Source organism: Centruroides vittatus, unplaced genomic scaffold, assembly GCF_030686945.1.
Source record: "Centruroides vittatus isolate TY-2023 unplaced genomic scaffold, ASM3068694v2 contig_341, whole genome shotgun sequence".
Taxonomy (NCBI): Eukaryota; Metazoa; Arthropoda; class Arachnida; order Scorpiones; family Buthidae; genus Centruroides; species Centruroides vittatus.
Window position 1 is genome coordinate 163,864 of NW_027122166.1, and position 18,633 is coordinate 182,496.

Genomic DNA, 18,633 nt, shown 5'->3' on the forward strand with positions numbered 1-18,633 from the left:
CCGGGATCGAATCCTCCCGGGACGAAAAATTCCCAGGAATTTTTCGGGAAGTGGTCCGTCCCGATACGTCGGGCCCCGTCCCTCGCCACCCGGCCGCCTCATTGTAGGCCTAGCCGAACCCATAATGGGCTTGTTAAAGGAGGCCCTCTTAGAGCTCACAGGGCGGAAAGAGTTGGAAAAAACCCCTAAGTAGTCATCACAGCCGTAGACTCGTATAATTTATGAACGCGCTTCGCAATGTGTAATTCTTTAAAAAAAATTTAATAGTAATTTAACCGTATTAAAAGTATAAATTAATAACAAGTACATTTTATTTAAAATTATTTACGTCATCCGAAGATTATTATTTAATAATAATAATGCGTCGGCGATTATTTGGCGAGTTTTGTTTTTAAAGAAGAATTCGACAGTCGCGCAGCGGCTATCGTCTGTAGAGCCGGTATCGATGCTGTAAAGAAATGGAGGAAAACACGACCGATGTGAAAGTCAAACCGAGATTGTCTCGGTTTCCTTTAAGCAGAATCAAAACAATTATGAAAAGTTCGCCCGACGTGTTGTTATTGAGTCAAGATTCCGTTTTCTTAATCGCTAAAGCCGCTGTAAGTATCGTCTGTTGTTGACAGTTCTCAACCCTTGAAATTCCGACATAAATCTGTCGTTTATAACAAATTAAGTTTTCCACTTTCTTTGGGCTCCGTCCCTTATTACCCATTCCATCTTTGGAATCTAATCTGACTGATGATGGACATAGAAAAGAGGCCTTAGTAGTGTCTGCAGTAAGTTGGTAAGGTTCTAACTCTGAATGAGGCAGGTGGGGCTCTATAATAGCTGTAGACCAGAGGCCGTATTCTGGTCACCGTCTCTCGTCTCTCACAAGCCGGTCGCTGATTGGCTAATCCAAACAATTAGCCAATCAGCAACTGGCTTGTAAGAGACGAGAGACAGTGGCCAGAATACGGTTTCAGGCCTCGGCAACCTATGACCCGCAGGTCACTGTGTGACCCATTTCATAATTTCAAGTGACCCACTTGAGTTTCGAAAATAAACTATAATACAGTATATAAAAATAAATTATAAAACAAATATGAAACGAACACTTGAAGAATACATATAAAATAAACTGAAAATAAATAACAACAATAACATTTATGGGTTAATGTGAGCTTAGGTATACAAAAATAGTGGCGCTTCCAGTCGCCATCTTGCTTGCACATGCAAATGTGCAAACAAGATGGCAACCGTCGGCAATAACATAAATGCGCCTATATTTAATCTTTTTTAAAACTAAAACAATTTTAAAACGTAAATTTGCTACTTACTTTTTCCCCTGCTTTTGGTTACTTTTCCTACTCTTGGACCAGAAACGAAAAATAAAACAGTCGTCATACTACCTATAAATTCAATCGATGCATGGACGAAGTGAATTACGAGATTTATACATCAGTGGTTTGAACAAAATTTGATTGTATTGTACATAAATTTTACTCCTCTTAAGAACTGCAGTCTTATGATTCACATCTCTCGACTTTTCATCTACGATAGGCAGCGTCTCCATAGAGGTTGGCACCTGCGATCCACGGCCACCTAGCCTCCCATGTGTCGTTCACGTTGTCTTTCGTGTCGGAAATCACTATTACATATCCTTGGTTATGACAAATTTAACACATTTAACATACATTTGCACACTTTAAATGCAAATTTGAACCACATATAAACCCTTTACAAAATTTTTACCTCACACAATGTTAACACACCTTTAATACACTTTTATGACATTTAACATGCATTAAACACATTAATGACACGTTTATCATGTCAGTTACCATTGACAAACTTTCCTCCTCGATAACTTTAGACTTCGAGTAAATTGTACAAACTTTGAAAAAAACAGAGACACTTTTAAAAAATTAACAACATACATAATCCATCTACATCGTAACCAAAATTTGAAATTCACATTATTCCTCATGTTTCCCGAACGGAATTTTTTGATGGATATTTGCATACGAAGGCATCATTACTATCAGCGCCATCTACATTTCTTTTCTAAAAACACTTGCCATCGAGGTTATTGGAAGCGCCGCCATTTTGTATACCTAGGCTCACATTAACCCATTTATGTTTGATTACAAAGTTGCAGTAACGAACATGCATTTTTATTTCTAAAAAGTAAAAATCGTAACATAATTTCAAGGAGAAATCGATAAGTTTGGCAACGCCGATCCATAATTCCTTAACAGACATGTGGTAACACTGGTGTCCTCCTCAGTTCTCTCTCAGTTGTAGCACTTGTTCAGTAGTGCAAAAATAGTGACACAATTATAGTTACGTAGAGAAATAATTATCATTATTTAAAACAAATTATTACAATGGACAAACAAAAAGCAAAAAAAGAGATTATTTCAAGATGTGTGGAAAGAAAAGTATGAATATATTGAAAATGGTGACAAATTACATCTGTGCATAAAATACTGTACATATCAATCAGGGAAGCCGTTGATATCAGAGAGAAAAATAAAGTTTATTATAAAAACAAACATAACTGAATGATTATAATTTTAATTTTAATTTTTATGATTAAAGTTTAAAGCATATTGTAATTATTTTCTCAATAAAATTTATCTTATTATTCACCAAAAAAGACTGTTTTAAAATAAAAATACCACTGACCTGAAATGTCTTCTTAATACACACGTTTTGGTTGATTTTGACCTGCAGCCAAAAAACGTTGCCTACCCCTGCTGTAGACCGTGCTCATGGGATTCGTGTTGATCTTCGTTTATTCTTTTATAGGTAAAGTGTGACACTGAGTAAGGAGGAGCAAATTCGGGTTACTTCTAGGGTAGAGACCCGCAGACGTCGAGAAGTAGTCAAAGAGTTTGACAGGCTCCGTCTAGACTTCTCACCGATTACGTGTGGAAGTCCAGTTGTGGTCCGTTTGACTTTTTGGGATTTCTCTTTGACTGTGGGTTACTGTCTTATAGAATCTTGAATTTGTTCCTTTTTGCTTGGTGCTGTGCTTTGCTTGTAAAAGAAAAATAATGTAACTCTTTTGGGGCCAGCTTTGTGGAATGCTGTGTTGTGTATTTTTTTGTGGAATAAAAATAGTGAATAGTTTCTGGATTTATATAATCTGTTAAAGGACTGAAAGTGGGCAAATTTGGTTTTTTTTGCTCTGTTTAAATGATAATCTCTTGCATCACAGAACATCAAGAGGACATCCTAAATAGTAGACCATCTACGGAAATGGCGAAAAAAGTGCTCAATCAGGACTATCGGCTGCTCTGGGCCCAAATAAAACTACTAAAAAGATGCAATATTCAAAAAGATAATTTCTTGAAGGTTGGGTTAACCTCTTATCTAAAATTTCCACTGGTACAGAGTTAGCATGAATTTTGGTTCTATTTGAACTCTTGGTGCACTTCCTAGAATAGTTATATGAAAAATCAAAGTGATTATGAAAACATCGTCTGGTTACCTTATTTGATTTATGCACTTTGTCAGTAACTATGTTGATTCTCATGTGTTCTCTCAAATGTAAAGAAACAATAAACTCTACAAAGATGCCTGAAAGTTGAAGAGAAATATGTTAAACATATTCTTTAAAAAAGTTTTTTCTATATCAGACTTCTTAGTCACACTGCAGTTTATTATGTTTCTGCTCTTGTTACTATATTAGCAATAAGTATAGGTATTCTTAAATTTATAATCATTAAGTTTTGTTGAGAAAAATTACTAAAATATTTTCAAGATATGTAATTGCTGAAGTTTAAGAAGAAATTTACCTAATATAGTCTTATTTACAATAGTGCAAAGAGCATCAGTTACTTAAAATAATACAGGGTATGTCTGCATTTGTAGCATGAATTGATATTGATGTTAGCAACATCATGTATGGAAATTATATTGATGTTGCTAACATCAATATAATTTCCATACATGTTACTATTTCATGTTAGCAGCATAAAATATTATATTATGGAAATTATATTGATGTTGTTAGCAATATCAATATAATTTCCATACATGTTACTATTTCATGTTAGCAGTATAAAATAGTAACTGAATGTCAACCAAATGATGGTATTATTTTGTTTGGCATGGAATGTAGACTGAAAAACATGCTTTTGCAGTAATCTTCAAAAATAACAATTGTGTAGTTGTTATACAGAATATATTCAATCAACACTTTCTTTAGCTGTCCTGTACCTGGATTTTTAGTGCCGTCACCTACGGCTTTCTTTTTGTAGGGATACCTAAAGCAAGATGTCTCCTAAACATGTCCTGCAGTATCTTGGAATTGAAAGACCATATCAGATCTGCTATCACCACTATTCCTGGAACTATGTTACAAAAAAATAACGAATAGTTTTTAGTGTTGCCTAGAAGAATGTATAGTGTGATATAATGGTCATTTACCAGAGAACATATTTAAAACCAAATAGGTAAATGCTACTCACTTGACTACCACTGTATTTGGCATTAAATGTAATAAATAGCATTTGTTTATTTACAGTGTGTTTTAAAGTATGCTACAAACACAGCAGCACACTGTATTATTAGAAAAATGCTTTTTTCATAAGTATACACGAGTGACTCATTTTACATTTTTTTTATCATATTGTCAATTAGATACTTGTTGTAAGGTTGTTCATATGACAAACAAGTCTCAAATTACTTAGTCAATTGTAATTTGTATAACATTAACAAATTCTGAAATTTAAAATGATTTAATTATCCTAATATTTTGTCAAAAAAACTGAATAGTTCTGCAAAAACTCAAAAGGAAAATATTTCCAAAAACTGCAAAAGAACTTTGCTATGTATGAGTTGTGTAATAAATTGTAACATTACATTATTACAAGTCAAGTCATACAACACAAATGATCTTTTTTCATATTTCCATTATCTTCAAAGCATTAAAAGAGCATTACAAATATTAATTTCCAAGCTATATTATAAATAATTTCATTTAATCTGTTATCTTTTTACAATAGGAAATGTTTGTGGAGTATTTGGCCAAAGAATCTTTTAAACTGAGTAAAGATCGAGTGACCATTGGTTATAAAGATCTCGCTGAAGTAGTCAATTCCAAAGAGTATTTGGAATTTCTTCAAGGTAAGCAATTGCAATAGATCCTCCATTTTTATGACTCAAATGTTTTCTAGAAATCATTATGTGAGCCATTGCATTTCCTGTAAGCTTAATATCATAAATTAAGTTTGTTTCTGGAAATATTTTTTGCAATCTTAATGTTGTGTATGGTTCAAAAAATATATATTTTTTATATAAGCATTTCATACAACCAAAATAGAAAATTTATATTTTTTAATCTAGCCTTGTAACACAGCAGTGGGAACATCCTGTAATGTTGCAAAATTAGGCACATCATGTATTTTATGCAATCTTATTACTTTTTCAGTGTTTTGGGTAAAAAATTGGTTATTATTTAGAAGTGTTTATCAGTATTTATCTTTATTAAAACCAAAAGTTTACATTTGCACATTATTTCAGTTTTTAAAATGAACAAGAGAAGGAACTGAATTAAAGAGACAATGAAGTTTTGAAAACAAACAATATCAAAGAAAATTTAAAAAAGTACTATGTAGCCAGTGTTATGACATGTATCACAAGCAATTTTATAATGGCATATAAATGAATGTACGAAGGTCAGTTTTGTTCATGGGATAGCACAGACAGTTTGGATTTACTTTTTGCAAAATATTAGTCCATAGACAATGAGCAAAATTGAGATGTGCAGAAAAACAAACTCCTGCCATAAACTTCATCTTTTTGAGTGATATTGCTCCAAATTTCTTTGAATGAATTCAAGTACTTTGCACTATAAGGACAAGAAGTATATTGCTGTTTACATGGTACCCAAAGTCTTTCAATGTTATGGGCCTGAGATGCATGGGGCATTGTTTTCACTTTCCACAAACGCATTCCCAATAATTTGAATGTAGTCAGTAACTTTGTAGGCATAATGGATCATTGCTATATCTGGCCAGAACACCACATCTTCCAGATTGTAGTGGTTTTAGATGAAGAAAATAAAGTACTTTTTAAGACACTCTTGAGGTATACATCAGCATTGATAGATCAATAAATGAAAAGTTTACGTGTCACCATTCATCAATTGCCTGCCATATTAAGTAATTTTTTGGAAATTTTGGCTTGTGATACTTATGACTTGTTAGTGGAATGATAGAATTTTATTCAAGTTATTTGTTTTGGGTCTTCAGGGCAGTATGTCTCATTATCTAGCACCAATACTTACTCTCTTTTGGCATACAGCTGAACATTAACATGTTTTCACTGATTGGTTTTTGCTTTAAGTTCCTGTTCCTGATTATTCTTTGAAACTGGTTCTTTTCTGTGATGCCCAACTTCTTCACTTTTATGTCATGTGGGGTACTTACTCCAAGACTGAGTTTAGCAGCTGCTGTTCTCAATGATGTCTCGGGGTCCTGCTTTGATATACATTCCATTGCCTACATAAGTTTACTGACTAGTCTGCAAGCATAAGAAACTGCTAGACTTTTGATATGATGCAGTTACATAGGCCCTGAACTGTTGCCTCACTAATCCAGCAAGCTTGCATAAAAAAGGCAAAATAATGTATTACTAATGTGCTTTACTTAATGTGCAGTACTTTACTGTGCTGTATTACTAATATAATACAACTTACATAGACATGTGAATTTAGTCCTGGTACAAAAACAAGTATGGTAAATTAGAAGAAAAAGTAATGAAATAGACCTATCAATACTTGCAAATTATTGCTTTTTGTTCATAATTTTTACGTAACTTTTATAGTACTGTAAAACAGTAAGGTAAATAAGTACACTTTCAAAATATAAGGTAGGAGAGCCCATCATGGTCCATCAAGTTTGGACTGAAATGACTTGATCTTAGTCATTAATTAAAATTAATTTGGTCAAAATAATAGCCCAACTTGATGAACCATAATGGGTTCCCCAACCATGTCTGTTTCTACATGCAATCTAAAGTTAAATATTATCTGGAAGGAGGAAAACCTGCCAACTTGTTTCGGTATTTAAAAATCACTAAATGGCCACTTTTTGTGGCCATTTAGTGATTTTTACATATGCACTGTATGAAATATTAGTGCTGTAATGTGCCAAGATCAGAATCAACTTTTTAAGCTCTTATATTACATAATTTCAGATATTTCACTGACTGTTTGCAGCTTTAAAGTCAGTCTCCATGGAACACAAAGAGGAGTTGGCCAAGTGGTAAGAAGAGAGACTGCCCCCAAAAATGGGTTGCTCACTTGGATTTGATCCCCAGTCTCTGGAGTGGACGAATCCTTAACCACCTAGGCCATCCACAGCTATTTTGAGGTTCAGAGTTGGATACTTTTGATTTTTCTTGTTGTCATCATTGCATGGCTGACCAAGTGGAAGTTGTGCAAACCAATGATTGCCAGACTAGCAAATCTAGATTAGTTTGTGTCAATCTTACTAAATAGTTTTTCTTTTTTGTTAAAAATGAGCGACATACATTACTAAAATTCACTACTATTAACATTTTGTTAAGATTGTAGTTTTAAAATAAATAGTAATGTTTTAGATAAAAGGATACCTTTATTATGTCACGTTCAGCTTTACTGATAAATTTAATGCAGAGGACATGGCAAAAAGAAAACACACAGATGAAGCCTTTGTTCTGACATTGAAACCAAAGATTGCAACCCTATCTGCAGAATGGAAAAGTTTTTAAAAAATATCTCAATAATAATGTATTTACCTTAACAGATTTATACTAAATTTCAATATCTTATGATATTTTATCTTCTTAGCAAGCCATAAAAATGTAGATACTTTTTCAGATTCCACTTTGTATATCCACTCGAAATTTTTGCCATAATTACGTATACATTAAAATAATTACTATTAATTACAGACATCATTCCAAGAAAAATGAAAGCCAAAGATTACTGGGACATCCTTAAAAGAGTAGAAGAAGAAGAAAAGAATAGAGAACTTGACATATAATTTATTATTTTATTTTAAAGATGCGATATTTGTTATGCTTTACCAAAGCAACTTATTGTAAATAAGTTTTTGTTTTTTGTGTATATATGTATATCAGTATTTTAATGATTAAATGTCTTTTATAACTTGACAATATAAGAAGTGTCGAGATGTCGATTCTTACATTTCCATCATGTAATTTTCCATGCATTTTAAATAATTTTAAAATATGTATGTATTTGTTTATTCTTTTTCCATTAAAGTTACTTTAATTTTCTAGGATTAATGAAAAATTCTCCATATTTGGTGGGCTTTTGGTAGATCTGTTCATGTACACGTTGGTGCATTTTTTTAATTCATTTATGTTTGATAAATGTGTGATGTTCAAATACAACCTCTTCAACCTTCAGATTTCCAGACGCTTGTAAATGGAATTCCATTTTGCAAGTGTCAATGAACCTGACGAAGATCTTGGTGGAGAATTGAAAATGTTAGTTCATTAACTTTCGTCATTTTGTACCAGAAATCTGAAGGTTGAAGAGGTTGTATTTGATCTTATATGTACCGGTAGTCATTAGTGAAGATTGTGTGATGTTCCCTTATTTAAGTATATACTTTACCACCCTGAGCAATGCTTACTCACCAAGAACAACATGTTTTAATCAAAATTCAAGCTGTGCATGGATAAAATGCTTGGGAGTATCATAAAGACTTGCATGAGGCATATGGCAAAGTGCTGCAGACAATACCAAGACTATGTTTTGTAACAGCTGTCCAATCACTGCAAGAGACAGACAACATGGAAGTCATTTGAAGTTATTGGAAAATGAGCAATTATTTATTGTGATGTCATCACAGTGCCAAACTGTAATTTTTAAATTTATTTAATTTAAGATATATGCTCTCCACCTAAAATTAGTAGTGGCTTGCCCCTATACATCACACTTTTCCTGTTAGATAGATGACCAGCATGACTATTGCTAACTCCTTTCAGGAGAAAATTTTTGAATTGAAATAACATGACTTCCAGTTTGCATATATAGTTAATCTGGGCCTCCTTCCCCTAAGCTTTCCATATCTGATCTTGACTTTCATCTGTCTAACTCTGTTCTTAAGATTAAAGAAAGACAGACAGACAGATGACAGTGGAAATTTATAAGTACAATTTTTTCAAATTGCAGCCAAATGATCTTTGAAAGACTTGCCAAGAAACAATTATCAAAGTAGCAATTGTAATTTGCTGCAAGTTGGGTGATTTTTGCTCTGAATGACATCTAGAAATGGCAACGAAAGGAAACTGCTTGAATTCATCTGGAATGTCAGGCGTCCAAAGAAGGATCCTTCCTTTGTCGGGTTATTGCAATTGATGAAACATGGCTAGGTCCTATGAACTGGAGCTGAAATGCCAATTGAACGAGTGACATTTCCAATTGTCCCTGCAAGAACTGGTCGTGGTAAGTGTTAATGATTGCCGATATGACTTCCAAGGAATCTTCATCTCGTATACCATGGACAGATAACTAATGCTAGATAGTAGCATTATCTATTCTATCATAACTATTTCTGTCACTTCTCTGATTATCATCATTGGCAATTTGTCACAAAATGCCACAATTACTCAATTGCATCCAATAGACATCTTGCAAGACAATACACAAAGCAGTTTTCACTTATGACAAAAATGGCTAAGCAAATGAGAGTGCGATACTAGAACACTCACCTGATACAAGTCCACGTGGTCTTGATTTTTTCCTAAAAGTAAAATAATACTTAGAGGCAAGTGTCTTCAATCTCTCTGTATACTGGCTAAAATAACACTGATGATTGCATTCATCACCTTACAGAAGTTAAACAGAACATGTGGTCTTCATCTGTTTGTTTTATTTTGGAATAAGTTACAAAATTACTGCCACTGTGAATACAGGCCTCATGTACAGTACGATCTATTGGTGCCATTTTTGATTTAACAATTATCTTTCCAGTTCAAAATACTCAACATGCAATTTATATTTTGAGACACCATGAAGTATTGACACTAGACATTGGACTTTTCCACATCCACTTTATTTTCTTACGTACTTTACCATCTTTAAACTAATTGTTCCAAGTGTCAATATGCATAAAACCAAAACACCACCAAGTAATGTAAACTACTAAAAATTTCCTAAAACTATACAATGCTAAATTTTTTAATAAAAAATCTTACATACCTCAATGTAATTTGTGAGAAATTCTTTAGAGTTCCATTTTCTACATTGGACACAGTACCAATAATATTGCACATACCATCAAACAGAAGCAATATATTGTTTAACATAAGTTTAGCACACTGCAAATCATCCCACAAACTGTACTTGCACATTAAATACTTTGCATATTTATTTATTCAACTTTACAATAATTTTATTCAATTATCGTTTTTATTAACTATTTTCACTAAGTAGAATTTTTATATTATTTACCATTATTTATATATTATACACCATAAAGTGTCAACACTTCATATTGTCTCAAAATATAACACAAAAAAAGGCACGGTTTCAGCATCGAGAGCAAGCAATTTGTTTATTACAATGTGACTTTATGCATTCTTGCAAATTAACTAAATAGAAATTGTTGGTATAAATGTATATTAATTTACATTCCTTGATTTCAAATATATCCTGTTTACGAACAATTTGACCATATGTCTAAAATTTAAATTTCATGCAGATTCTGAAGTTCTCTTGTTGCTCATAGGTGGTGTTGAAGTCAGTCTTTGGTCAGTAATAAGTAATAAATTTTTAATTAATAATTGTGAGCTTACTTATTGTGTATTGTCATTTTTTGTTTTTTGCACGAATTCTGAGGTGGTGCCAAAGTTGTTAATGTTGAGAGCAATGGTGTTTTTCATTACTGTTTAAAAAAATTCAAGTTTATAAAAATTGCATTCTTGAAACACTGATCATAAAGATCAGTGCTTCAAGAATGCATCCAAAATGTAATAGTAAGTCTAGCAGTAGAGATAAATGCCACTCTATTATCATGGAAACTAAACTGGATATTATAAAACTAAGTATGTTGGGTGGAAAAAAAACTGCATTCAAAACACCTGCTATTAAGGAGTAGCGAGCAGGTAAACAAGCATAATGTATTCTATTAAGTACATTGAAGGATCAAACATTAACAATACATGATTATTCTGTGTACAAATAAATATATTTTATAAGTTAGTTTTCAACAACACCTCAGGAATCTAACTTGTTCATAAGTAGGGGACACCTGCATGTACAGTACATGGGACCAGAGTGGCACCATCTTATCAAAGGTTTTATAATTTTGCAAAATTGTTTAAGTTATGTGAACATTGCAGACATGGCTTACATTTTGTACCAGTGTGCTACTGTATGCTTCCCATTTGTTTATGCACCACCTTTAATCAGTTTGACTCCTCCCAACCACTTTGCTTTTGTTCCCTATTGGAAATGAAGGGCAAAGCGAGAGGGTTAGACTTTAGTTCAGAAGTGAATGCATGATGATGTTGAATTGAGGTCTAGCTGTTTCTATTGAAATAAAGATTTAGCAAAAATATAAAAAACTGAAATGAATGAAAAGAGTTGATATGGGAAGACGGACTTGTGTTTATCCTTTGATAAACACAAGAACCATCATTTTAGTGATGTCTATTTATTTATTGCTTCACAAAAATATCAACAGAATAACTTCCTTCATAGAAATTGAATAAAGAAGTGAAAAAATTCCTTATATATGGTTAAAGCTGTTTAAGTATATCAAACATTGTAAAATCCAATATGTATATAGAAACATTTAATAAATTATTAAAATTATAATCATTAATTTAGTTGAGATGCATCTAACTTCTACCTCTAGTAGCAAATTACTTAGTATTGATCATTAAATTAGTGGAGTTAGAGCCCATTTAGGCAATCATTTGGTTATGTTTCTAAAGCTGTTTAAAATGATATGATCATAATTTTGTTTTATATAGGATTATGTTTCGGGGCATTATCAATTTTATAGTATATTTTGTTATTTAAATCAGATTGATAATTATTAAAATCATAATTCCATCAGTAGCTGTTTCATCTGAAGAATGGTCATTTTCAAAAGTTAAAATTGATCAAGAACTACCTCCAAACAATGTGTCAAGAGAGAAACACACTTTCAATCTTGTCCATCCGAAGTGGTATTGCTGCAGAAATGGACTTTTCCTCAGCTAAAAGCAAGAGGTTTTGTAGGTAAATTTCTGTACACTTATTAAAGAGTGTATATCAATAAAACATAAAATAAAGTAACTTAATAAAAATCTGTTCCTATATTAAAAATGTTTATATTGGGGTAGACCCAAATAAATCTACCCCTACCTCCATTACACTTTTAATGGACTGCAAAAATAAGTTTTTCCTAGGGTCACCTCTGTTTTACTGTATTTTTTTTGTTTCTTGAATAAGTTCCATTCTTCTTAGTGCTGTTCCACTTTTGTGTAAGAACTTGAAGGAATGGCTATAGAGCTTGAGTGATTGAGGTAGTAAAGGAGTTAGTTACTGCCACTCTGAGAAGTATCCACAGTTCAAATCTGAGTCAGATTATGTATTATGTAAATTTTCATGGGTGATCTGATCGGGATATGTCAGACCAACTCAAACTTATAATGAGGACAAAAATAACTCTTAACACATTTGGACAGGATGATTAAAAAAACTCCTGGATGTACTGTACATTTATATAAGAGTACTATAAATTAAAACAGATCCTCTAATTTGAAAAAATTGTAGCTTATAAATTTGTCTGTCTGCTTGTCTGTCCTTAATCTTGAGAATGGAGTTAGATAAATGAAAGTTGAGACCAGATATGGGAAGCTTACGGGCAGAAGGCCCTGTTATACAAGGTATATACAAACTTCTGATTTGCACTGGACGTCACACTATTCCAATTAAAAATTTTTCCCTGAAAATAGCTATATTGATGACTGGCACAACTTTATTGCTAACAGGAAAAGTATGATGTATAGGGCCAAGACACTACTAATTTGAGATAGACATATATTTTAAATTAAATATATGATTAAAAATTGCAGCCTGGAATTGTGACAATGTCACAATAAAATAATTGCTTGTTCTTGTTGATATTAAATTCGGTGTTTTAGTTGAGGTTTACAAGTTTCCTTGTGGTGCTAGAATTGGATTGGTGGAATGAGACAATGTGACAGACATTTTGTGGAAACTGGCCTAGGTATTACAGAAGTGAAGAAAACACCATAGTCTCCACATGGCTAGCCTGTTAGTGAGGTGCAAACCCACAACCAAGTACCAGTGTTTACACTCAAACCTGTTTTTGTGCGGTCTTTTTTGTGCAATTTTTTATTTGTGCGATTTGTTTTGTGTGATTTTTTGTGTGCGGTATATGAATTTCAATCAAATTGATATACTGCACAAAAATAATTGCACAAAACACATTGCACATATAAAAAATCGCACAAAAAAGACCACACAAAAACAAGTTTGAGTGTAGTGGTTTTATTCGCTTGGCCACTAGAGTGTTGGAAACAGTAAAAAGAGACTTCTTACTCTTTATTTAGTGTTGAGTGCTTCCATATTCATATCAGGAGCATGGAAGCATCCAACACTATTAGCAAGACAAACATTTAAATCGTGTAAAGCAAGTTTCATGCTTATCCATTGATGCTAACATAGGTTCAACAAAAAATCTCATTTTTGCAATTGAACACACACATGGTTTAAGGATTTCAACAATAAATACTCTTCATTTTTTTAAACCATTCCATTGAGTGACATCATAAATAACATGGTCACAACAGAAAATTTCAATCAATAGCTAATGTTAATATGACATTTTCTGTTAAGGTGAAATAAACAATTTTATTTTGATAATGTCAAAATAAAATTGTGCATTTGCTTATAAAAATATAATTAAAAAACAATCTAGAAGATTGTTTTAATTAATGGTTGAAGTTCAGATTTTTTTCAACATATTCATCTTTGTGATCACAGTATTTGTCATAGTGACAGATATACTTTTGCAAACTTTTCTCAAAAGAATTCTCCCACAAAATTATGGACATGTCCTTGCATGGTCATCTTCAGCTCTACCACTGCAGAGGAAAAGTGATTGAGAGATCCCAAAAAAAATTACAACAGTCTGTTTGAAACAAAACACGTGGCCTACCAAGCTTGAGTGATTTTGCTTTACAATAATGTGTGGCCAAATTCTGCCTGCAGCATGTAGAAATTTCTGAAAAAATTCAAGTGGAAAATCTTTGAATACTTTGCCTTATAGTCCCAACTAACATCTGAATTCACCTGTTTTGCATTTGACATTTACTAGGTCAGCAACAAGAGCTGCAGAGAACTGTGCAAGGTTGAACTGTAAGTTGTTAGGAGACTTCTTTGGTGAGGGTTTGCAAAAGCTTATGTTGTTATGATAAATGTCTGAACCTCAAAGGTAAATATGTCAAAAAATAGCTGTAACTATGTATTTTCGTAAGACAATAAATGCAACTTCAGAGAAGTAAATTTCTGTTCATTTTTAGCCAATTGGAATTTAATTTCTGTTCATGTCTTGTAGTTATACTGATATTCTTTTATTGCCTGACTATTGACAATTTTCCAATGTATTTGAAAAAAAAAATCACTCTCCTTAATTTTTCTTAGAAAATATAAAAATATTTTATGAAATTTATATTATTTTCATCTGCATTTTTATGCAAGTAAGAACATAAGTGCATAAAAACAAAGAAAATATAAAGTGCATTTCAAATTGCAATTTTGAAGGACATGCTAGGAATTTTTTGTTAGTTTCCAACAGGAATTAGACCCAAAATGATTGCATTTATCTCAAAATACAAATAATTTTATCAACAATTTAGTTGAGCAACGTGAGCAACATAAATGACGAAATTTCACATTTAAAGTTATCAATCAAATCTATTAATCAAACCACATACATCTAAATATACATAGTTTCAACAATTTATCACAAATGACAGATATGATTTTGCACAGTATTTTCTTTGATTAAGCTTTCCATTCAAATAAACAGTATCAATGTTATTTTCTGGTAATCTTACGCCACCATTACCTCCAAAATGATCGGATCAACAATATAAATCATGAACTATTTAATAGTCATGAAACAACCGCATAGTGGTAAAACGTAAAATTTAAACGGACGTCGAACGGTCATCGTTCTCCAAACAGATTTTGTCCAAAGACAATTAAGATCATTGCACAAATGCTTTTAAAAATTGATTATGGTATTTATCACTATCGCGTGTTGCTTGCAAAATTGTCTTTTGCAGACAAACTTTCGTATTCTCATAAACAAAACACTTTGTAGTAGCTTCACATCTTGGCAAGCTAAAGAAAGAAAGTATAGTATCATCATCATTGCATAATTTAAATATAGTTGTAATCAAAATCAATGAATATGTTACCAGATCATCTTCATCTTCCTCGTTGTCAGCGGGTGTTTTGTTGTTGTCCGTGACCACTAGAAATTCCTCGCCCTCTTGTGTAGAAACATCACTTTTTTTGCACTCTCTGCTGGTGATCAAATTAATCTTCTCTAAATGTAGTAAAAATAAATATTTCTTATTCTAAAGTCACTATACTTTGTTTTTTATGTTTTTACTGTACAAGCTGAGAATTATTATTAATTAAAACAAAACCTCTTGTTTGTGAATCAAGGAAAGACGGGAGAAAAAAAAAATCACAAAGTGTTAAGCATTTGAAATGTTAGTTTAGTTATTTGAAATGGCATATTTCACAGTTACTAGTTTATCTGAAATGTATCATTTTTATACAGAATCAGTTGAATCCCATACATGGAGAGAAAAGGGAAATGTACATGTGCAATGCAGAATGAAAGCTGGCTATTGAAATTGCAATGTCATATTGAAACACTATAGTTAAACAACTCAAATAGCCAAACAAGAGTTTAAGTGCCATGTTTCAAAAGTCTTTTCTTATTTTCTATATGAAAAAACAATTTATAGACGTAATGGATGTATATGAACACCTAAATTCTCTATATGGAACTTCATTTTTGAACCTTTTGCCTGTATCAATTCAATAACCTCAGATTATATGTTATAAATCAATCTTATTGGGACCTTGAATAAGTTCTCACTGTTTTTTCGTAAAAATTAATGCTTTATTTAAAAAAAGTCATACAAAACATGTTACTGAAAGTATTGTCCATCACTAGCCACTACTTCTCCCATCGTTCTGGCAGCATTTGAATTCCACGTCGGAAAAATGATACGTCTTTTGAGGCTATCCAAGAATCAACCCAATTTTTGGCATCTTCATAAGAATGGAAGTGCTGCTCAGCCAGGCCATGTGTCATCGATCGGAACAAGTGATAATCGGAAGGGGCAATGTCTGGTGAATACGGCGGGTGGGGTAGGACTTCCCATTTAAGTGTTTCCAAGTAGGTTTTCACCGGTTGTGCAACATGTGGCCGAGCATTGTCATGTTGCAAAATCACTTTGTCATGTCTCTGCTCGTACAATGGCCGTTTTTCTTTTAATGCTTGGCTCAAACACATCAATTGTAGTCGATAGCGATCTCCTGTGATGGTTTCATTCGGTTTGAGCAGCTCATAATAAACTACACCTAGCTGATCCCACCAAATGCAGAGCAGAAGCTTTGAGCCATGGATATTCGGCTTTGCCGATGATGTTGATGCATGGCCAGGCTTACCCCATGATTTTCTACACTTAGGATTATCGTAGTGAATCCACTTTTCATCCCCAGTCACGATACAATGCAGAAAACCTTTCCTTTTCTGCCGTTGAAGCAGCTGTTCACATGTGAAAAGACGCCGTTCGACGTCTCTCGGCTTCAACTCATACGGCACCCAATGTCCTTGCTTTTGAATCATTCCTAATCCTTTCAAACGTTTTGAAACTGTTGTATGATCAACTCCTAATGATTCTGCAAGTTCAGCTAGCGTCTGACATGAGTCTTCATGAAGTAATGCCTCCAATTCCTCGTCTTCAAACTTTTTCAGTGCGCCAGAACGTTTTTTATCTTCAATGTCAAAATCATTATTTTTGAAGCGTCTAAACCAATCTCTGCATGTTGTTTCCGACAGAGCATGGTCACCGTAAGTCTCAACAAGAATTCTGTATGCTTCAGCTGCAGATTTTTTTTGAATAAAATAGTGCAATAAAATTCCCCGCAAATACTCTTTTTTTGGCACAAAATGCGACATTTTTAACACCACGAGAAAAAAAGTTGTTAACACTTTGGCGAAATGACATATACTGATTTTCAAGGTCGCTTATTGTACTTCCTTACAGATGTGTCACCATCTAAAAATACACACACACAGTTCTAGTAATGCCCCCTGCTGTAAAACAGCAAGAACTTATTCAAGGTCCCAATAGTATTGGCTATTAGAAGTGTAACAATATGATGATTACTGCATGTCATATTAGCATTTGCTTTTTTGGTATTGCAAAATGCTGCATGCACAAGATTTAACAAACTGTACAGTTACCATGCTTTGCAGATGTCTGCAAAGAGTAAGTTATTTCATATGCATAAAAGTTCATTTAAACTGGCAGGTTTTATATCATTAACAAATGCTATTCCATTAAACTGGCATAAAGTGAGGACTTGCTGCACTGACATCATCAAGATACAAGTACAATTGTAATTATTTACAATTATCATTGTTAAATTTTTTTATAAACAGTATTTCCCACCTCATGGAATCAGTTTTAAACACAAACATAATCCATTAAAAATATTATTAACCAAATTAAATCTTGTTTATATTATTTATTATTATTATTATGTTGCAAATGTCATGCTCAGCTGATACTGGTTCTGCTGGATTAGAGTGAAAGCATAGCTACTAGGGATTGCAATCCAGCAGTGTTTTGAATCCAGCTGGATTTTTGCTGGATTGAAATCATTCCAGCTGGATCTCAGCGTGGATGTATTTTTGGTGCAATAAAGTGTTATCTATCTATCTATCCTGCAATTTATGTTTTTTTAATGAAATAAAACATTTAAAAAAATACTTTAAAAGCTTTTATTATTTAGACTGGTCACTATAAATCAGTAAAACTTCTTACACATTTAGGTAGTAAAATTAACTTTGGTTCGGTTTAACATTTGAGATAGAGATAAATGTTTTGATAGATAGAGATAAATGTAAATGAGAACTTTAAATGTTTAGTTAGATTATAAGTATAATGTAATCTTTAGGTTAAATAATAGCAAAGATAATTCTACTGATTAATTTATATTAATATATTATAATAATGTAAGGACGGATAATCAGTGGCTAAGTGGCTATCAGTCTTAACAGTTTTTATATATAGGTTCTACATATTAGTCTGTAGTTATTTATAGGTATATAAAACTATGTACTGGAAGTAGAATAAGTTAAATAAACTACACCATTATCAATCCAGCAAAATTTAATAAAATAATAACGTTTTCAATCGTTTTTAACGATCTTCCTCGGTTAAAAAAAAAAATAGAACATTAAATATAGAACATAAAACGTGTTCGGAATAAATATGAAAATTAACGGAAAACGCCCAAACGGACAAAATATAGATAAATAAACAAAATAAATAGCGGAAAAAATATAT

The 18,633-nt window shown here is 32.6% G+C and overlaps 2 protein-coding genes across 2 annotated transcripts in view; one reads left to right on the top strand and one right to left on the bottom strand.

The window, feature by feature from the left end:
* Positions 1-412: 412 nt before the first annotated feature.
* Chrac-16 (chromatin accessibility complex protein 1) lies at positions 413-8,147 on the top strand. The gene is made up of 3 exons (XM_067268860.1): positions 413-599; positions 4,998-5,118; positions 7,930-8,147. Exons 1-3 carry the CDS (start codon positions 459-461, stop codon positions 8,019-8,021), a joined length of 354 nt encoding a protein of 117 aa, XP_067124961.1. The 5' UTR covers positions 413-458; the 3' UTR covers positions 8,022-8,147.
* A 6,777-nt stretch (positions 8,148-14,924) lies between these two features.
* The window catches only part of Ku80, a 48,421-nt gene continuing 44,712 nt past the window's right edge, over positions 14,925-18,633 (bottom strand). Inside the window, exons 20-21 of the mRNA XM_067268842.1 lie at positions 15,454-15,584; positions 14,925-15,376 (exon numbers count right to left, since the gene is read on the bottom strand). Coding sequence (XP_067124943.1) covers positions 15,362-15,376; positions 15,454-15,584 — 146 coding nt within the window. The 3' untranslated portion in view covers positions 14,925-15,361. The remainder of the gene's footprint in view (positions 15,377-15,453; positions 15,585-18,633) is intronic.

Bases quoted from the DNA above. Each gene is read 5' to 3' on its own strand.
- Chrac-16 (XM_067268860.1), top strand. From the start codon at position 459: ATGGAGGAAAACACGACCGATGTGAAAGTCAAACCGAGATTGTCTCGG. The intron at 600-4,997 runs GTAAGTATCGTC...TTTTTACAATAG, and splicing joins TCTTAATCGCTAAAGCCGCT to GAAATGTTTGTGGAGTATTT. The intron at 5,119-7,929 runs GTAAGCAATTGC...TATTAATTACAG, and splicing joins GTATTTGGAATTTCTTCAAG to ACATCATTCCAAGAAAAATG.